Source organism: Silene latifolia, chromosome X (assembly GCF_048544455.1).
Source record: "Silene latifolia isolate original U9 population chromosome X, ASM4854445v1, whole genome shotgun sequence".
NCBI lineage: Eukaryota > Viridiplantae > Streptophyta > Magnoliopsida > Caryophyllales > Caryophyllaceae > Silene > Silene latifolia.
The window spans coordinates 118,958,871-118,981,614 of record NC_133537.1 but is presented as its reverse complement, the minus strand read 5'-3'; the positions used below and the strand labels follow the sequence as shown (position 1 = coordinate 118,981,614).

General features: G+C 37.7%; 1 protein-coding gene across 1 annotated transcript; it reads left to right on the top strand.

Annotated features, from left to right (window-relative positions):
• Positions 1 to 335: 335 nt before the first annotated feature.
• On the top strand, positions 336 to 22,191 carry LOC141618202 (uncharacterized). Its single transcript, XM_074435308.1, has 7 exons — positions 336 to 508; positions 859 to 1,279; positions 12,540 to 12,620; positions 12,805 to 13,150; positions 13,284 to 13,592; positions 13,672 to 14,142; positions 21,899 to 22,191. Exons 1-7 carry the CDS (start codon positions 336 to 338, stop codon positions 22,189 to 22,191), a joined length of 2,094 nt encoding a protein of 697 aa, XP_074291409.1.
• The last annotated feature ends 553 nt before the right edge of the window (positions 22,192 to 22,744 follow it).

Here is a 22,744-nt window from a genome sequence, read left to right as displayed (position 1 = left end):
AAGGATCTTCTTCATCATTGCCCATCTACTACATTATGTACAAAGGCCTTCTAGTCTTGTCTTCTCTTTGATTCTTGGTCATTAGATTTGATCAATTTAGCTCTATTTTGCCGTGAAAATGCAAGGTTTGCACTCCTCTCCTACCAAGGAAAGAACACCTCAAAGAATATGCAAAACAAAGGACTAAAGATGGTAAATGACCCAAATATGCACTAAAAAACATAGGAACGAGGCTAATTCGGGGACTAAATATGCTCAAATATTAATCACATCACTCACAGCTAGGCCAGAGATCCTCTCCCAACTTATCCCTCTATTCTGATTTGGTTTCTGAAATGCATCAAGAATGTCCAAGTGTTGTAATTTCTCCCCCTCGTTTGATTGAGGCACCTGACCCTGGTGGATCATCTGCTATTTCCCTGGGGTTGTCTGATGCTAATGGAGGCCTTTTTGAGGGGCAATCTCAGCTGACAGCTCCTCTCACTGCTTCTACTGCTGCAGCAAGACTGTCTGTGATACACCAAGGTAGTTCTCAAGCTGGTTTGGTGGATATTCCTACAGTTGTTACTTCAAAACCCAATTCCAAATGAAGATAGCCTCTTGGAATGTTCGTGGCTTAAATTGTCCCATTAAACAACATGAAGTCAGGGATTTTCTTAACCAAAATCACCTTGATATAAAGTCTCTCTTGGAAACCAGAGTTATAATTGGTAATGCTCCTAGAATTCTTAATACCAGTTTTAGACATTAGGCTTCTATTTGCAATTATGGTAATCATTACAATGGGAGAATCTGGCTCCTCTATTATCCCATAAATGTCACTCTTAGTCTGACAACTATTGGTGATCAATGGATTAGTTGTAGTGTTCTTTACAAAGTAACTTCTACCTCTCTCAATCTTACTGTGGTGTATGGTAGAAATGATGCAGCTGTAAGAAATGCTCTTTGGGCAGGACTTCAAGCTGCTAGCACTCCTAATCCTTGGTTGGTGATTGGGGATTTTAATGTTGTTAGATGCCCTGCTGAAAAGTTAGGTCCTCACCCCCCTGTTCTGAAAGAAATGATGGAGTTTAATTGTTGTTTAATTTCCTGCAATCTGGATGATATTGCTGGTACTAGTGCTGATATGACTTGGACTAATAAGCAAGATCCCTTGACTAGAGTTTGGTCCAAACTAGATCGAGCTCTTGTCAATCAGCAATGGATTTCCTCTTTCCCTACCTCTAATGCTTTCTACATGGAATCTGGTCTTTCTGACCACTCCCTTGTAGTGGTTCAGGTTCAAGAGGATATTAAAATTGGTAAACGTTTCAGTTTTCTGAATAGTTGGATCCAACATCCTAACTATGAAACTATTTGATGTGACCAATATTTGAGCATATTTAGTCTCCGAATTAGCCTCGTTCCTATGCTTTTTAGTGCATATTTGGGTCACTTACTATCTTTAGTCCTTTGTTTTGCAAATTCTTTGAGGTTTTGTTTCCATGGTAGGAGAGGAGTGCAAACCTTGCATTTTCATGGCAAAATAGAGCTAAATTGATCGAATCTAATGACCAAGCATCAAAGTAAAGACAAGACTAGAAGGCCTTTGTAAATAATGACAAGATCCCTGAGGATTGTTGGAAGAAGGAAAGAAGGAAAGAAGAACAAAAAGCTCCTGGACTGGAATCCGCTCGTCCCAGCATCGGGACGCTCGTCCAAGAGCCACAAACCGAGCGTCCCACCTGCCTGGCCGCTCGTCCACCGCTTGCACAATCCGCTCGCCTCGACCTTTTGGACGCTCGGATTGTTCTCCAGTACAGCCCAGCTTCTTCTTGTTCTACTCGGGATGCTCATATTTTCGAAAGACTAGCAAAAAAGAGACTCGCATCGTTCTTCAAGAGGAGCATTTCCTCAACTTTTCTTAAGGACTTAATCGTCATTTAAGCCCTTAGTAACCCTAATTTGTGCACCTAATCCCCATTTCAAATACCCCATTATACTAATTAGATTATCATGTTCTTCTTAATCCCTTTTTAATTATTGTTAATCATCTTTACTTATTCATCATGTTTTGCTCTGTTGATATGATTGACAACCTTGTTAAACATGTTAAACATGATAATGAGTGAGTAGTTTCCTTAACTAGGGTTAACGGGGAATTAGGGGAAACCAACATGGGGATTGATTCATGCTTAATCTAATATGCTTTCATAATTAATTTGCTTGCTTGTTGAGATTTCAACTTATGCACATGTTATGTTTGATGAAATGCGAGCCTATGAATCCTTGCATTTTTTACCCATCACTTATCTTTTCAATGAGACTTGTAAGATATAAACCAACTCGAGTCTCATTAGACATGCATATTGTTGGATAGGGAGGATTAAGTCGACTTGTAGGTGTTGTACAATCTAATCGATTCGGCTCCGGGACCCAAACCTTCCTAGGGATTGTAAGATATACACTAACTCGATCCCATCACAACAATAATTGCTTGCATCTAGCTGAAAATATGTTTGTATGATCAAATCCCATGAATCCCCTATGAACCCATGACACCCTAGTGCTTTTAATCAATTGTTTACACCTCCTTTTAATCATCTCGCTTGTTTACTTTTATTGTTATTTAGCTTAGTGATCTTCTTATCTCAACCCAAATTGTGACACCCTTAGACACCACTACTTGCATTCGAAAATCCTACATCAATACCCGTCCCTTGGGATCCGACCTTTACTTACCTCTTTACTAATAGTAGAGTTGTTTGTGAAGATTATAAATATTGTTTTGGTCTAGGTACTCCTAACGACAAGTAATCGAAATCTAAGCTATGAAAGCGACCGACCAAAAATGGCGCCGTTGCCGGGGACGGTGTTAACTTGATTTGATTTTCTATGATTGTTATTAGTTGTGTCTTTCTTTGCCTTGGGGAAGTAAAACTCCTCAAGGTTTGTTCTAATTGTTTCCATGTTGTTCGATATTTTGTAAGATGGATATTTTAGATTTTTTTGTTGAGGACCACTTGAGTATACCTTTCTTCAAAGACCCATGCAAGCATTGGAAGCCTTGGAAGCAAGTGAGGCCAAAAATATGCATAGGGAGTTGGAGGTAGATCTTCTTGAGGCCGCTCTAACTAACAAAGAACTTACTCATGAGCAATCCGAATTAGTACATAACAACCTTGTGGAAGCATATCAACCCATGGAACAATAGCAAGCAATCATAGAAGACATCATACAAACCGAAGAGGAAGAAGAATTTATCATGAAGTTTGAGTATGATGAGATTAGTGAGCTTGAAGAACAAGTTGAATATGCCTTGAGAATGGAGTGTCTAATGGAAATGGAGCAAGTTATCAATGAACCTTCAATGGAGGAAAGTGAGGTACAAGTTCCAACTTTAAAACCCCTTCCCCCAAATTTGAAATATGCTTATCTTGATGAATCTAAGACCAAGCCCGTGATTGTTAATGACAAACTTGATGAAAACCAATTGGGAAAATTTCTTGATGTGTTGAAACAACATGAAAAGGCTATAGGTTATAGTCTAGATGACCTTAAAGGGATAAGTCCCAACTTTTTTATGCATAGAATTTATCTAGAGGAAGACCATAGACCTACTATCCAATCTTAAAGGAGATTAAACCCCCATATGCAAGAAATTGTTAAAGGAGAGGTTATGAAATTACTTGATGCGGGAATCATATATCCCATATCGGACTCTTTGTGGGTTAGCCCCATTTAAGTGGTACCTAAGAAAGGAGGTACCACAGTAGTGACAAATGAAAAGAATGAGCTAATATCCACAAGGAAGATCACCGGTTGGCGTATGTGTATTGACTATCGAAAATTGAATTCCACAACAAGGAAAGATCATTTCCCCCTACCATTCATTGACCAAATGCTTGAGAGGCTCGCCTCCAACAAGTTCTTTTGCTACCTTGACGGGTATTCAGGATTCTTTCAAATCCCTATACACCCGGATGACCAACACCAGACCACCTTCACACGCCCTTATGGTACTTTTGCATATAGGAGAATGCCTTTTGGCTTGTGTAATGCCCCCGTTACTTTCCAAAGATGCATGATGAGTGTCTTCTCCGACTACCTAGAGACCATAATGGAAGTTTTTATGGATGATTTTAGCGTTTATGGAAAAGACTTTGACTCATGCTTGCATAATCTTTCTCTTGTATTGCAAAAATGTGAAGATGTTAGTCTCGTTTTGAATTAGGAAAAGTGTCACTTCATGGTCAATGAAGGAACTGTTTTGGGTCATTTAATCTCGGAAAAGGGCATGGAGGTCGATAAAGCTAAGGTTGAGGTGATAGAGAAACTCCCACCTCCCGTGAATGTTAGAGGGGTGAGAAGTTTTCTCGGTCACGCGGGTTTCTATCGCCGTTTTATAAAATATTTCTCAAAAATCGCGAAACCCCTCACTCAACTCTTACTTAAAGATGCCCAATTCCATTTCACTAATGAGTGTGTTGAAGCCTTTAATAGAATCAAGGAAGCACTAATCTCGGCACCGATCATTCAACCACCAAATTGGGAACTACCGTTCGAGATTATGTGTGATGCTAGTAACTACGTCATTGGAGCGGTTCTTGGCCAACGGGTAGGAAGGGCTTTACATGCTATCTACTATATAAGCAAGACTCTTGATTCTTCATAAGTGAACTATGATACCACCGAGAAAGAGCTCCTTGCCATTGTCTATGCTTTGGACAAATTCCGTTCCTATTTACTTGGATCCAAGGTGATTGTCTTTTCGGATCACCGTGCTCTTCGTCATCCCTCGATAAAGAAAGAGTCTAAACCAAGGTTGTTGAGATGGATTTTGTTTCTTCAAGAATTCGACTTGGAAATAAGAGATAAGAAAGGGGCCGAGAATGTAGTGGCGTATCACTTGTCAAGAATCCGGTTTCATGATGAAGAAGGAGAAACACTGATCAATGACTCTTTCCCCGATTATATCTTAATGGCTATTCAAACACAACTTGAGAGGCATATCACCCCATGGTTTTCCGATTATGCCAACTATATTGTTGGAAGAGTACTCCCTCCAAACTTAAACTACAACCAAAGAAAGAGGTTCTTATTCGAAGTAAAGAGGTACTTTTGGGATGACCCAAATCTTTACAATTAGTGTAGTGATGGGCTCTACCGAAGGTGCATCCCTCAATGGGAAATTCAAGGAGTTTTGGAAGGATGTCACTCATCCCCTTATGGTGGACACCATGGAGCAAGGAGGACCATTGCAAAAATTCTTCAATCGGGCTTCTTTTGGCCTACGATGTTCCAAGATGCTAGGGAGTTCATCCTTCATTGTGATGCTTGTCAAAGGACGGGGAATATCTCTTGGAGGAATGAAATGCCACAAAGGGGCATACTAGAGGTGGAGATCTTCGACGTTTGGGGGATCGACTACCAAGGGCCGTTTGTGACATCCAAAGGGAAAAAATATATCCTTGTGGTCGTAGACTACGTCTCAAAATGGGTGGAGGCAATTGCCACCCTAACCGATGATGCAAAAACGGTCACTAAGCTCTTCAAGAAAATAATCTTCCCAAGATTCGGGGTCGCTAGATCAATCATAAGTGATGGAGGAACGCATTTTCATGAAAAGAAGCTCACATCCCTTTTGACCAAATATGGTGTTCAACATAGAACCGGTTTGGGATACCATCCTCAAACAAGCGGTCAAGTTGAAGTTTCAAATAGAGAGATCAAGCAAATTCTTGAGAAAGTTGTCAACAAGACTTGTAAGGATTGGAGTATGAAGCTTGATGACACTCTTTGGGCTCATAGGACGGCCTATAAGACTCCCATAGGAGCTTCCCCTTACAAAGTTGTCTATGGGAAGGCATGCCACTTGCCAATTGAGTTAGAGTACAAAGCTTTTTGGGCAATAAAAGCTCTCAACCTTGATCTCAAATTAAGCGGTCAAAATAGGATGATACAAATTCAAGAGTTGGAAGAATTCCGACTACAATCTTATGAGAATGCCAATATTTACAAGGAAAGGACAAAGTTGCTTCATGACAAGAGAATTAAGCAAAAAGCCTTGCACAAAGGAGATAAAGTCCTTCTATTCAATTCCCGATATCGACTCTTTCCCGGGAAGTTGAACTCTAGATGGATGGGTCCTTATGTGATCACCGAGGTAGGGAAGTATGGAGACTGAGAGATCAAATCGGAAGATAGAAGCAAATTCAAGGTCAATGGCCAAAGATTGAAGCCATATTATGAGGGAGCATTCATTGGAGAGGTCGAGGTCACCTACCTCGGGCCTCCTCATCCTTGAAAAGATCATCAAAAGGAGAGTTTGGTGGAGTTCTCCCTAAACCACCACTTGTAAATATACTAACCCTTTTTACTTGTACTTTTAACTTTATTGCATTTTTATCATAAACACGATTCTCGCCGTGAAAGTAAGTGAGGGAGGGTCACTAATCATTTTGATGAATGAAGGAACTAGTTTTCAAGTGTAAAGAAACATTTCTATCGAAGTGAAGGAAAAGTAGGAGAAATCCGAGCGTCCCGTGAGGAAGACGCCCGTCCAAGCAAGGAATCCGAGCGTCCGACTGGGAATCCGCTCGTCCTATAAGAGCTGACAAGCAGCTGTTTTGTTCTGATCCGTAATCCGAACGTCCACCATCGCAATACGCTCGTCTGGATCTGGATGCCCGTCGCTTCGGATATTCGCTCGTTTCTTTAGCAACAATTTCTGGCGTTCCTCGCTGGAAGAGAATCCGAGTGTCCTCAGTAGAATCTGCTCGTCCTACTACAGCAAGACGCTCGTCCCAACAACCCTACGCTCATCCTGGCTACTTCAAAATATGAGATTTTTCCCTGGAAAGGAATCCGAGTGTCCCGTAAGGAATCCGCTCGTCCCAATGCCCAGAAATCCGAGCGTCTCGATGTCGAATCTGCTCGTCTCCCTGCGCCTTATTTCCCAGATTTTCGCGAATTAGATTCTCCCTCACCACATAATTTGTGACACCTCATCCTTCTTTCCACTTATAATATAAACCTCCCCCCCCCCCCTCTTATGACTCCAAAGCACATCTCAAGCACTCATTCACCCCACAAAGACAAAAACCCCCAAATTCTAGGATTTCAAAAAGATTCAAAAGCAAGATCTAATTCACAAAGAGCACCTCCATATTTCAATAAATCAATTTCCAAATCTACAATCCAATAATGGGACCAAGAGGATCTTTATTTAGGGAAAGAAGAAGACCAAGAGTGAGGGGAAGCTCATCTACTTCTCACCTCAACACTCTAAAAAGGGAACATGAGGAGATTGTAGATCTCACCAAGCTTGACGATTTTTCCAACATTGAGATTGTGAACGATGTTCAACGGCTTGTCTTTCACCGACTTCTTGGTAAGAATATTCTTCCTACCAAATTTTTATGCCATAAAACATTAAGAAAGCTTCGAATATACCATCAAACGGAAGCCCTTTTTGAGTTGTTCGGTCTTTTTACCTTGTTTCACATGCATGAGCAAACCTACCGACCTCTTGTTCTTGAGTTCTTAAGTTTCTTAAAGATCACAACTTTGAACAAAACGATTTGCATAGAGTTTAGATTGGAAAATGTAACAAGGATGATGACTCTTGTTGAGTTTGCAAATGTGCTCGGTTTGGATGTTTCGCCTACTCGAACATCAAGACCAAAGAAGTATAGTGTAGCACCATTGTGGACAGCCATGACCGGTCGAGACTTTTTGTATATCAAGGAATGTTTGGCATTTCACATCCAAAACCCTATTTTAAGGCTCACTAACCGGTTCTTATCCGGAACTATTCTTGCACGTCGAGATCTGGCGATTGTGAATGAGCTTGATCTCATATTCATGGAATCATATCTTGAGATCCAAGGAAGAAGTAGATATCATTTTAATGCACCACTTGTGCTCCTTGAGAAATGGGCTAAGTTTCAAAATGGGGATGACGATGGGATGAAGCATATCGTCAATAGAGGACTCATTACAAGACTCGCGAAACACTTCAATCCAAGGTTCAATGAGAACAATGAGTACACTCCCCTTCCGGGAAATACAAGGATCAATGAGGAGCTAATTCTTGTGCAACATCATTGGATAACCCATGAGGGTTTTGAAAAGAGAATCAAATGGATAACAAAAGGGAGCAACCCTATCTACTTGCCAATGAACTATTTACCGAGAATTTCACCAAGGAGGGGCCCTCTATCCCCAATCATGTCATACCTCATCCCCACGAACCCGAACCAAGCAAATCAAGCACCACCTCCAAACCAACAACAACAACAAAACGAGCCACAACAACAAAATGAAAAGACCAAGATACCTCCCTACCCTTTTCAATATCAACCTTACAATCACCCTAACCCCTTCATCCTTCCTCGAGACGATTTTATGAAGGGGATTCTCCAAGACATGCATCTCCGTCAATATGATGCCGCCGTGGATAGCTACTATGCTCTATACCCACAATTCCACCGTTTGGTTCAACAAGGGAATATTAGCGAGGAGGGAATGTTTCCCTCTTGAGCTCAAATGGACATTATCTTCCCAAACTCGGCAAGGGCCAATGAAGGAGCAAATGGGCAAGAAGGCGATGAGCTCATGGACTTCAATGCGAGTGATGCATCCAAAGAAGCTTGGGATAGTGACTTAGAGGGGGATGATGGCGATCTCTAGAGATCACTACATAAGCTAGATGGAGCGGGCAAGAGGCACCCATCAAGGCTTAAGTGAAGTTTCCTTTATCACCTCTCTTTAATTTTCATGAAAAGAATTTGATGTTTTGATAATTTGTTGTACCATATTTGTTTTGTGTTTAAGGAGTCCTAGCAACATTGGAGGACTAGCACCTTGGCATCATTAAGGTGTTCATTTTTTACTGCTCCCGACTTGAAAAATCCAAAATGACAATTTTTAGTTTCATGCATATCCATTGGGAGCTAATCTAAATTATGCTCTCCGCCATAACAAAAACACATGCATCATCTAGTATAGTGTAGATTGCATTCATTTATATATATAATTGCATTTAGCTAGAGCATGCATTCATTCTTATCATTGCATTTATTCAAAAATCCAAAAAAAACATGTACTTTCTTTTTCATTCTTACTCCTACATGTACATTGAGGACAATGTCCAAAATAAAGTGGGGGATGAGAATTTATACTCCAAAAACACATAAAAATTGAAAATTTTTGAAAAATACAAAAACATGTCTTTTTGTTTCATAAACATAAAAAACAAAAAAAAAAATTGAAAAATTGAAAATCCAAAAACAAGTTCATTTCCCTTTGTAGTGTAGTCTTGTATATATATTGTTTTGTATATATTGTGTTTGTTCATCCTTGTTCACATTGATCGACTACGCCATATCCGAGACATGAGGATATTGAAGACCGCATGGTATGATCTTTCCAATCTCCTTTTTCCTCTTTATGTTAATGACTATGTGGCTTTATTTTGATTGATGCGGTATAAACAATGTGAATCTAGGACTTGCATCTAGATTATTTGGCATACTAGTTGGTAGAAGCAAATGCATTAGGTTGTATAAATGTTAGTTGCATCATGGCATATAGTTTGTATGTTAGAAAAATTTTGCGAAACCGTCTATTTGGGAAGCTTGACAAGTGTACATAGGCCCTAGTAGATGCTTTTTCTTCTTAAGACTTTGCTTGTTAGAATACTTGTAAAACACCCTAGGATGTGTCATGCTAGTATCCTTTGACCCATGGATTAAGGCCTAGTCAAGAGTACCTTGTGGTGTGATAACTCCTTGGCTACCGTTTATTCCAATGTGACCCTTGAAACCATGCATCCATCATCCATGTTCTACCACATTTTTGTCATCAAAGGGAATGGGCACAAAAATTGTTCGAAATTTGAGTTCAAGAAATGAAATGAAAAGTCAAAAAGTTTGCAAATTGCATCAAATGAAAAGAGGAGCAAAAATAGACTCCTAATGCTTCAAATATAAGCACCCTCACTACAAATGGGGTATCTTTGAAAATGTTCAAAATAAAATGCAAAAGTTGAAAGTTGTCAAGTATTGAAATGCCAAACATCAAAAGAAATGGCAAAAAGAAATTGTTCTCAAAAGTCAAATGACACAAGAAATTGGGGGGAAAAATAAACAACAAAAAGCAAACTCCCATATGAAACTCAAATTCTATTGATCCCTTTTCCGTCGTATCCACTTTTGTGCATGGTAGAGAGGGGACGACCTTTCTTCTTGTCTAGTCAAGAAAGGGAATTCCGCGATCCTCCAGTGTTTCTAACACCATAGGGAGTCTACTCTTGACAAAAGCATTTAACGATTGAGGACAAAGGTACCCTAACTTGACATAACTTGGAGGTGATTTATTGGTATCCTTCTAGGTTTAGTAGTTTGAAGAAACCATATCTATGAAGGAGTGTGTACCCATGAATTGCTTCCCCTTTAGATAATTTCCGCCACTTAGATGAGGAAAGTGGCTATTCCTTTTGTAGATGCATCCATTACTTGATTTTGTGTGCTTTAATGATTGAATGTGTCGCCATTTTAGCAAGACCCACCTTGCCTTGCAAGAAGGCATCCTACCTCATGGTTGTCTTGTTGTGAGTTGAAGGGGAGGAGTGAGACTCGCTAATTGTCTCATATCAGTTATATTAGTAGGTTAGTTTAAATAAGGGTTCTAGTTTTGTCACCTCTTTACTCGGGACAAGCAATGGTTCGGTTTGGGGATATTTGATGTGACCAATATCTGAGCATATTTAGTCCCCGAATTAGCCTCGTTCCTATGCTTTTTAGTGCATATTTGGGTCATTTACTATCTTTAGTCCTTTTTTTTGCATATTTTTTGAGGTTTTGTTTCCTTGGTAGGAGAGGAGTGCAAACCTTGCATTTTCATGGCAAAATAAAGCTAAAATGATCGAATCTAATGACCAAGCATCAAAGTAAAGACAAGACTAGAAGGCCTTTGTAAATAATGTAGTAGATGGGTAATGATGAAGAAGATCCTTGCATCTCCGACAAGATCCTTGAGGATTGTTGGAAGAAGGAAAGAAGGAAAGAAGAAAAAAAGCTCCTGGACTGGAATCCGCTCGTCCCAGCATCGGGACGCTCGTCCAAGAGCCATAATCCGAGCGTCCCACCTGCCTGGCCGCTCGTCCACCGTTTGCACAATCCGCTCGTCCCAACCTTTTGGACGCTCGGATTGTTCTCCAGTACAGCCCGACTTCTTCCTGTTCTACTCGGGATGCGCATATTTTCGAAAGACTAGCAAAAAGGAGACTCACATCTTTCTTCAAGAGGAGCATTTCCTCAACTTTTCTTAAGGACTTGATCGTCATTTAAGCCCTTAGTAACCCTAATTTGTGCACCAAATCCCCATTATAAATACCCTATTATACTAATTATATTATCATGTTCTTCTTATCAATATTTAGTGTAGTTTATATTATTCTAATCTCTCTTTAATCTTGTAATCAACTTTTAATCAAGTATTAATACAAATCTCATTTCTTTAATTTCTCTATCGTTCATCCTTTATTTTGGGTAATTGAAGATTATTTGGGTTTATTTGGAGGATTGACAACCTTCTAATCATTCATCAAGTACTTCTATTATTCGTTGCTTATTATTTTGGAATCATCATTAGGTATAATTCTCTTAATCCCTTTTTTAATTATTGTTAATCATCTTTACTTATTCATCATGTTTTGCTTTGTTGATATGATTTACAACCTTGTTAACATGTTAAACATGATAATGAGTGAGTAGTTTTCTTAACTAGGGTTAATGGGGAATTAGGGGAAACCAACATGGGGATTGATTCCTGCTTAATCTAATATGCTTTCATAATTAATTTGCTTGTTTGTTGAGATTTCAACTTATGCACATGTTATGTTTGATGAAATGTGAGCCTATGAATCCTTGCATTTTTTACCCATCACTTATCTTTTCAATGACACTTGTAAGACATAAACCAACTCGAGTCTCATTAGACCATGCATATTGTTGGATAGGGAGGATTAAGTCGACTTGTAGGTGTTGTACAATCTAATCGATTCGGTTCCGGGACCCAAACCTTCCTAGGGATTGTAAGATATACACTAACTCGATCCCATCACAACAATAATTGTTTGCATCTAGTTGAAAACATGTTTGTATGATCAAATCCCATGAATCCCCTATGAACCCATGACACCCTAGTGCTTTTAATCAATTGTTTACACCTCCTTTTAATTCGCTTGTTTACTTTTATTGTTATTTAGCTTAGTGATCTTCTTATCTCAATCCAAATTGTGACACCCTTAGACACCACTACTTGCAATCGAAAATCCTACATCAATACCCGTCCCTTGGGATCCGACCTTTACTTACCTCTTTACTAATAGTAGAGTTGTTTGTGAAGATTATAAATATTGTTTTGGTCTAGGTACTCCTAACGACAAGTAACCGAAATCTAAGCTAAGAAAGCGACCGACCACAATTATTAGAGAAGCTTGGTCCCCTCCTATTGTTGTTAGCCCTATCTTCAGACTCTTTGCTAAACTTAAGAGAGTTAAACATGCTCTTACCATTTTTCACAGAGAGAATTATAGTGACCTTACTGGTCGTGTTAAAGCTGCTAAACTACAGGTAAAGACCTGCCAGGGTGAGCTTTTACAAGATCCTTTTTCTCCCCTTCTTATTGAAGCTGAAAGAGACTGTCTGGCTAGGTATACTACTCTTAAGAAAGCTGAGTTGGCCATGCTTACTCAGAGAGCTAAGTTGACTCATATTAAATCTTCTGATACTAGCTCGAAATATTTTTTTTGCTAAGATTGCAGAAAGAAAACACCAGCAAAATATTGTTAACGTTGCTGATCACAATGGTCTGCTTCATCAGGGGGTAGATAATGTTAGTTTGGCTTTTCAGAATTACTATACTCAGTTACTGGGTCAGACTGCTACTGTCCATAACCTTGATATCAATTTTATCGGTCAGGGACTTTGTGTTTCTGAGACTGATAAAGCCAATCTGGTGAAAGACATCTCTCCTTCTGAAATCAGAGCTGCCTTATTTAGCATTGTTTCCAACAGGAGCCCTGGGGTAGATGGATTCTCCTCTGGTTTTTTTAAGTCTTCCTGGGAGATTATCAACGGGGATTTCTGTGCTGCTGTTTACAGTTTTTTTTAGGTCTGGTCATATGCCCAAGCAAGCTAACTCACCTCTTATTTCCCTGATTCCCAAAAAAGCTACTGCTACTTCTGTTCTTGACTATAGGCCCATTTCTTGCTGTACTGTTTTCTATAAAACAGTTAGCAAAATTCTCTCTAACAGACTTCAACCTATCTTGCCTTATCTTGTGGGAGAGGAGCAAGCTGCTTTTGTCAAAGGAAGAAATATTTTTGAGAATATAATGCTTTCCCAGTCTCTGATTAAAGGTTATGCTAGGAAGGTAATTTCTCCTAGATGCCTTATCAAAGTTGATATTAGGAAGGCATTTGATTCTATTCAATGGGAATTCCTGTCTCAAATGCTTGATTGTTTGAGTTTTCCTCCTACTTTTTCTAAATGGATCATGGGTTGTATCACTAATACTTGGTACTCCTTCAAACTCAATGGAGGTATAGCTGGTTTTTTCCCTAGTAAGAGTGTAGTATGGAGATTATCTCAAGATATCTCAGAGTGCTTTGTTCTAAACAGAATGTCTCCTATCATCCAAAATGCAGCAAGCTTATCTCAATCATATAATTTTTGCTGATGATTTGATGATCTTTGTTAGAGGAGATGTCCCTTCAGTTGTTGCAGTTAAAGAAACCCTAGCTGATTTTGCTCTCCTTTCTGGTCTTCATGCTAATGTGGATAATACCAACATTTATTTGGGGGGTGTCTCTCTGGAGATTATTTCTGCTATTATCCATGAAACTTGTTTCTCTAAGGGTCAATTCCCTTTCAAGTATTTGGGAATCCCCTTATCCACCTCTACAATCTATGTCTCTATGTTTGATCTTCTGATAACCAAAATTCAGAAGTCTGTTCTTCATTGGTCTTCTCATTCTCTGTCTTATGCTGGTAAACTTCAGCTTCTCAACTCTGTTGTTTTTGGGCTTGATAATTACTGGTGTGCTAGTATTCTCCTACCTGCTGCAATCATCAAGCAAATTAACCATCTATGTATGTTGGAGTAGTGTCCTCCACAATAAGTGCGTTTACATAATAAATCTCGTAAAAGGAATATCAGGGATTTATTTATTTATTTGTCAGTTGGTCATCATTAATCGGTAATGATTGGCTGACTAGAGTTTGACATTACTGTCGTGTGACGGCGGTGATCAGCTGATCCCTTTAGGTCATACCTATAGGATGATGCCCAAATGGAAAAAAAACTAATTATTTGTATGAGATACAAATTAATTAAATCCTTGTATTAATTGACTTTTAACAAGTCATGTGAGTATATTATTTGATGACGAGTTACGAACTCGGGTCAAGGGGATTTATTATTTAATTATTTGATAATTAATTAATAAATTTATTAATTAATAGTTAATTAATATGAGTTGTGTATATAAGTTTTGAGGTGAAGGTTATTAGCTATTTAATTTACAAGAGGTTGTAAAATTAGCTAAATCGGGTAGTATTGACACATTGTATGTTGATAAAATGGTCTCATGATTACTTAATAGTTAAGTAGTCAATAGTGGTTAATTTGTATTATTTAACCGTTAAATTACTAAATTAATATTTAATTATGTAAGATAAATAAATATAAGACTTATAAGCATTTGCGGGACAAATGTCGAAAATCGAAGTGGACTAAATAAGGTCCATTTGACCGAATTACAAGTGGTCTAAAGAGACCATTTTTTGTCAACATTTGGTGGGTTAATCACATGGGATGTTCCTATCAATTGTTTACATTTGATAGCACTATAAATACCCCCTCATTACACACTTGCATGGGATGAAAAATTGAATAAAAAATCACCCTATCACCCTCTCCTGGCCGGTTTTTTGAAGGAGAAAAAATATCCATTTTTTCTTTCATTTTCCTCTTCAAAACTTGATTAATAGTTGATCATAAACTTTAATTCACATATAATAATATACATGATATAATATTATTAGTGTAAATAATATTACATAATACAAGGTTACTACTAAAAATTACCTAGTTAGTATTTTAGTAGTTATTTGGGATTATCTTGGGTGCCACCAAAGGAGAGCATCTATTTTGGTGGTTTATTGTCTTGGAGGATCATCCATAGTTGCATAGCTCAAGAACTACAAAGGTAGGAGACCTTTGTAGTGCCCATATTTTGCCTTATACCAATGTAAGGAACTTTTGTCTTAAGATGGTTTAAAACCATTTTTTTTTTGTATTTTTATTTGCATGCATGTAGATTTAGACCATATTAAATTAATTTATAATTTTAATATCATAAGATGAGTATTAACATGGTCTAAATAACAAACAAGTGGTATCAGAGCATTGTTATATACATGCATGTTGTCTTAAGACGATTTTAGTAATTTATGAGATAAATTAATAAAATTGATATTATGTTACTAAAATTAGTTTTATGACATAATATGGTCTTGCATGTAAATAGTTTGGTCTTAGGATGATATGGGACGAAAATTTTATTTTTGTTATATTTTTCCATTTTTTATAACTTAAAATGGCATAAAATTGAATAAAAATGCATTAAAATTAATTAAGAGTTAATTAAATTGGGTTGCATGTTAATTTTATGCATATTGATTTAGAAATAACCGCATGCATGTTATATTTATGAGATAAGTAGTTACTTTAAGTTAATGTGATTAATTTAGATAGTTTATTGATTTTTATTTGATAAAAATTGGTAAATAATGGTTATTTTGCAAGTATATATTGATTTAATTTTTAAGCTCGAAATTTTTGAATTTTTAGCTCCTGGAAATTGTTCTAAAATGTACAAAATTTTATTTTAAGTCATTTCAATTTTTATGGTTTGATTTAGAATTAAATCGTAAAAATTGTCGCTTTACCGATTAAATTGTGAAATAGTTTTAAATAAATTTTAAAAACAAAAAATTTTCACTTGCATGGCATTTTTGGTGTAAGACCAGAATGTTCATGGCTTTAAAATTTATTTTTCCATAAATTTTTAAATTAAATGGATTTTTTGTATGATAATTGTGAATTATTAAATCATTTTTGTCATAATTGTGTTATAATTCCCATATAAATTCAAGATAATTATTGAGAATAATTATTTTGATATTAGACCAGATTAGTATAATGAGTAAATCTTAAAATTGTTTTAAGAATTGATTTTGAATTTTTTATTGTTAAAAATTCCGTCAAAGCAAGCTCAAATGATCGTTGTTGGTAAGTTAGACGATTTGGCATGTCATTTTCCATAATGCATTTTATTATTCATTTGGATGAATGTTTTTTTTAGCATTATAATTATGTAATTTTTCCTAATATGGTCATAGTTAGAAATTGGTATTTCCCGTAATGTAAGGGAATATCGACTTGTTTTGTAATTAATTGCGATTTCGTATCGCCTAATTTGTAATTAATTAATAGTTTTTATTTTAATTTTATTACAAATTGTATAATAGGGTATTGTTATGTAATTTAATTATTAGTAATTAGATGAAGCATCTAACGACGAAGTTTTCATGAAGACGGTGTTTTCGGAAAGGCGTTCCGAAATCCTAAAGAAGGAGGCCAATTTATGAAGACTCAAGGGACCAAGGAGTTGGTTTCCGAAGTGTAATAATTTTAGTTAATTAGATTAACTAGGTGGCCATATTAGGACTTGTTTGTTTTAACTCTTATATGCATTCATGCCAAATCGTCACTACATGTTTTATTTTTGTTGTTATCGATTTAATCGTCTAGCATTCACTAATTTTGTTTACTTAAAGGTGATAGACAATTAAATTGATAATATCTCTCACATTTATTTAAAATTGAGATTAAGACTTACCAAATAATAGCACCTATGAGTCCCTTCTTCATTAGAGGTAGGTTCGGATCACCGAGGTACACACTTTTTAAGTTGGGTAAGTAGGGTAATAAAGGTTATTACACGTGAAAATTGGTTGGACTCAACTGGATAAATATGGGTTGAATCGGTCCACCGTGCCCATATTTATTTCTGGGGCTTAAAGATATATTTTAAGAAAATACGTCGACCAAGAGTTCTAGTAGTAGAATCCGTCAAAATGTTGACTCCCTAAATTTATATAAATGTGGGTTGAATCGGTCCACCGTGCCCGTGTTTATATAAAATTGGATCTTGGAATCATTTATATAGTTCAGTGGGAGATCATTATATAGATGGGAACTTGTTAAATAGTTTCACAAGTTAAATATTTCTAGACGATAAATGTTAATCTTTCCTTTATTTCCTTTGTAGTAATCACGATGACTTCTACTAGTGAAACCGTCACCATAGCTAGAGATTCATGGCTACGTTCTTTTATGGACAAATATGTATTAAAAGCCGACGGTAGTAATTTTAAAGATTGGGAGGAACAACTTCGATTAGCTGCCGCAAGTGATGGCAAATTACGCTACCTTGTCGATCCCTCTTCCCCTTCGCCTAGTACTAGGGCCACTGCCGATGTAAGGGAGGCCTTTTCAAATTATCAAAAGGAATCCGCTGCAATTAAAAATATTTTGATTTTTTCAATGGATCCTGCTTTACAAAGGCAATGTGTCAAGTTTCGCGATGCACATGAAGTATTCTCGAGGCTTTCTACTATGTTTTCTCAAGCCCCGTGGATAATCCAGTATGACACCGCAGTTCATTTCTTTGAGGCTAACCTCAAAGATGGTCAACCTGTAAGTTCACACATACTTAAAATGATTGCGTACGTGAAAACTTTAGAGGGGTTGGGATGTAAAATCCCCGACGAACTAGTGGTGGACCGAGTGCTCCACTCTCTCTCTCACGTCAAAGGATTTACCCAATTTAAGGTAATATATAATATGACAAACATGAGAAAGAGTTTACATGAGCTCCATTCTCTGCTTGTGCAAGCAGAGAAGGACATGGGATTGAGTGGGAGTACAAGGAAAGATGTGCTTGCGATAAACGTGACGGGAAAGAAGCAGTTTAAGAGGAACGCAGGTAAGAAGCCCATACAGGTGGAGGGCAAAGGTAAAGCAATTGCGAATTTCTCTACCAAGCCTAAACCTATAAAGGGTAATCCTCTTAAAGATACTTGTAATTACTGTAATAATAAGGGACATTGGAGGCGTAATTGCACGAAATACTTGGATGACATCAAAGCTGGCATTGTGAAGCCAACATTTAATTTCTCAACCGAATGTTTTATGATAAACATAAATTATGCTTCAAATACAACTTGGGTATTAGATACTGGTTGTGGTTCTCACTTGTGCAATCATTTGCACGGCCTAAAAAGCATAAGAAAGCTAAACAAGGGTGATGTTGATCTCCGAATGGGTAATGGGTCTAAAGTAGTCGTCGTCTCAGTAGGAACTTATGTACTTAACTTAGCTTCGGGGTTGCAGTTGTATCTTAATAATTGTTATTTTGTACCAACGCTATCTAGAAATATAATATCTGTATCCGTGTTAGACAATGAAGGGTTTTCTCTTGTAATTAAAGACAAGTGTTGTACTTTTTCCCTTAATGGGATTGTATATAGCCAAGCTATTTCAATCAATGGAATTTATATTCTAGATACCTGCAACGATGTTTATCATTTATATAATAAAAGACTCAAAACAGGTGATCCCGATCAATCTTATTTATGGCATTGTCGATTAGGACATATCAACGAGAAGCGCATTAAAAGACTAGTGTCGACTGGTATAATTAAACCTTTTGATTTCGAATCATTTGGTACATGCGAATCTTGTCTTCTTGGCAAGATAACTCATTCACCTTTTCTAGGAAAAGGATCTTGAGCTAGTGAGTTGTTGGGTTTAATACACACCGATGTATGTGGTCCAATGACAGTCACTACTAGAGGTAATTATGACTATTTCATTACTTTTACCGATGACATGAGTAGATATAGGTATCTACTTAATGAGGTATAAAAGTGAACCTTTTGATAAGTTCAAAGAGTTTCAGAATGAAGTAGAAAACCAATTAAATAAGAAGATTAAAGCATTACGATCAGATCGTGGTGGGGAGTATTTAAGCAATGACTTTAGACACCTTACAAACTGTGGTATTGTATCCCAGGTAACTCCTCCTAGCACACTACAATTAAATGGTGTGGCTTAAAGGAGGAATCGAACTTTATTATATATGGTCCAATCAATGATGAGTCAAACAGAGTTACCTAAGTCATTCTGGGGTTTTGCCATTTTATCTGTTGTACGCTCACTTAATCAAAGTCCCACTAAAGCAACTGACAAAACTCCATATGAGATATGGAAAAGGAAAGTCCCGAATCTGCGATACATGAAAGTATGGGGTTGTGATGCTTATGTTAAGAGCAAGTCTGACGATAAGCTTGCACCTCGTTCTGAAAAATGTATTTTTGTAGGCTACCCTAAGGAAACTTGTGGATATTAATTCTACAATAGTAGCGAGAACAAAGTATTTATGGCTCGTGAAGCTGTCTTTCTAGAAAAAGAGTTTATTTATAGAAGACAGAGTGGGAGAAAATTTGAACTTGATGAAGTCCAAGAGCCACAAACTAATATGACAATACAGGAAGATGTTCCTTCTACGTCTGAATCGGTTATTATTCCTTCTGAACCTAGGATGTTAGAGAGGGTTAATCGCAAGCCTGATAGATACCTTGGTGTCATCGAGGAAGATGGTGACTATGAGGTTTTAGTTTTGGAAAGTGATGAACCCAAGACCTACAAAGCAGCTATTATGAGTTCTGACTCTAAGCTATGGCTCGAGGCCATGCAATCCAAAATGGATTCCATGGACGATAACCAGGTATGGGACCGGATTGACTTACCTAAAGATGTTCGACCTCTTCAGTGTAAGTGGATATTTAAGATTAAAATCGGTATGGATGGACATAAAGATGTCTACAAAGCTAGATTGGTGGCAAAAGGTTTCACTCAGGTTCATGGTTTACACTATGATGAAACTTTTGCACCAGTTGCTATGCTTAGATCTGTTCGGATAATGTTAGCGATTGTTGCATTTCATGATTATGAGATATGGTAAATGGATGTCAAAACCGCTTTCTTGAACGGGTTTCTGAAAGAGGAAGTGTTCATGACACAACCTGAGGGATTTGTGGATCCTAAAAATCCTAACAAAGTATGCAAACTTAAGAGATCCATTTATGGTCTTAAGCAAGCGTCAAGGAGTTGGAATCATCGTTTTGATCATGTTATTAAATAGAGTGGTTTTTCTCGAAGTGTTGAGGAACCATGTTTATACATGAAGTTTAGTGGGAGTAAAGTTGTTTTCTTACTTCTTTATGTGGACGACATATTACTCATTGGGAATGACGTAGATGTGCTTGCTTCTGTTAAGAAGTGGTTAGGAAATCACTTCCAAATGAAAGATTTGGGAGAAGCTCAGCGCATCTTGGGTATCTGGATCTATAGAGATAGACCCAAAAGGATATTAGCATTGAGTGAAGAAGCCTATATCGATAAGATTCTTGACCGATTCAATATGAAAAACTCTAAGAGAGGTTTTCTATCTATGGGCAGTGGGATCACTTTGTGTAAGTCACAGTGTCCTACTGAGCCTAAGGATATTGAACACATGAAATTGATTCCCTATGCTTCCGCTGTTGGATCGATCATGTATGCTATGATGTGTTGTCGTCCTGACGTCTCGTATGCTTTGAGTATGACGAGTCGTTTTTAGAAAACTCCAGGTGAGAGTCACTGGATAGCCGTCAAGAATATTCTAAAGTACTTGAGAAGGAATAAAGATTTATTCTTAGTGTTTGGAGGAGAATCTGAATTACGTATAAGAGGTTATACGGATGCCAGTTTCCAAAGCGATAGAGATAATTTAAAATCCCAGGCTGGTTTTGTTTTTTTGTTGAACGGAGGGGCGGTTTTGGAGCAGGAGCTCTGAGTTCGAATCCCACTGCAGACACTATCCTAAACAACCAGGCACACACACTTGCACAAAGGGAATGGGTGCAGTTCAATGGTCAAGGTCTAACACAATGGGGCCTGACCATGGTCCATCTAGCCTAAGGGAGGTGGCCACTACAACCTTGCCTAGGAACCTTCCTGCTGCTGACGTCCACATCAACACAAAAAAAATCAACCAACAGGAGCACATGAGGAGTAGTACTATTGTAGCTGTTATTTTGTCCATTTCATGAGTCATTGCATTCCTAGCTGTACTGTCTTAATTCCGTTTGTTCTTTTCTGTTCTAAAACCCTACAAACACTTACCCTTTGAGGACTATATATTCTGTAATCATCCCTGAAAATAGGGCAGCTTTTGGATAAAAGAAAACCCTGCATTTCTGCAGCTTATTTCCTGTGTGGAGTACAAGGACCGACCCACTGTGTGGGATCGCATCCTTAGTGACTGTGTTGGCACATTTTACCTTAGTCTTTATGTTTTTACCTCTGTGAATGTCACCATCAGTTCTCGTTCATTGTGAGCTTGTTATTGCTGCATATTTTATTGAGAGTTGTTCAAAGCTTTCACCAAAAAGGAAACAACTTTGATCTGAGTTTTCATAAAGTTTAATACTTGTTTGCTGCAAATACATTTCTCAGCTTATTTCATTAAATATATGCTCCAAATTGGTTATCAGAGCCAAGGTTAAAACTACCTATATATACACCACCTTTTCTGTTTTCTCAACCCCTCAAAAAAACAACAAAACTCAAACAAAGAAAGCAAGCACAAATGGATAATGAGAGATTAAACCTCCTAGAAGATACTGTCAGGAGATTAGCTGGTAGTATGGAGACTATATCAATCTAAACAAGCAGTGGTTCAAGATCGAGCCACAGAAGAAAACTCTGACTCTGATGAAGCAATACCAGGAAGGCCTAGATCAGGTAAACATGACAACTCCATTAAAATAGATTTCCCTGAGTTTAATGGTAGTCTAAACCCAGATGACTTCCTAGAATGGCTTAGATCCATGGAAAGAATCTTTGAGTTCAAAGGATACAATGATTCAAAGAAGTTTAAGGTAGCTATCCTAAAACTAAAGGGCTATGCTTCACTCTGGTATGAAGGCATGAAAAACCAGAGATTAAGGGGGGGAAAGAACCTATAAAATCCTGGGATAAACTCAAAAACAAAATGAAAACCAAGTTTATTACTACTGACTACACCCAAGACTTGTTTCTGAAACTTACTCACCTAAGACAAGGGGATGATTCTGTAGAAGCCTATCTCAGGGAATTTGAAAACCTAACCCTACAGTGTGAGTTACAAGAGAAACCAGAACAGAAAATGGCTAGGTTCATAGAGGGGTTAGACCCAAAAATTGCTGCTAAGGTTAAACTACAACCCCTATGGTCCTTTGATGAAGTAGTCAGGGTGTCCCAAAAGCTAGAAAAACAAGGAAAGGAGAAGACCACTGCACCAAAAACACAATACAAACCCCAAAGTTCCAAACTTTACACCCCTGTCAAGTTTAACATGCCTCCTAAAGAAGAAAAAGGGAAGGCCAGCTTCAGTAGGTCTCCTCCTGGTGACCTGAAGAGAAGGTGTTACCAATGTCAGGGTTATGGACATTTCAGTAGAGAATGTCCCACCAAAAGAACCCTCACTGCAATGGAAATCCAACTTATGGAAGAAGATGGGGATATTGAAGTGGAAGGCCC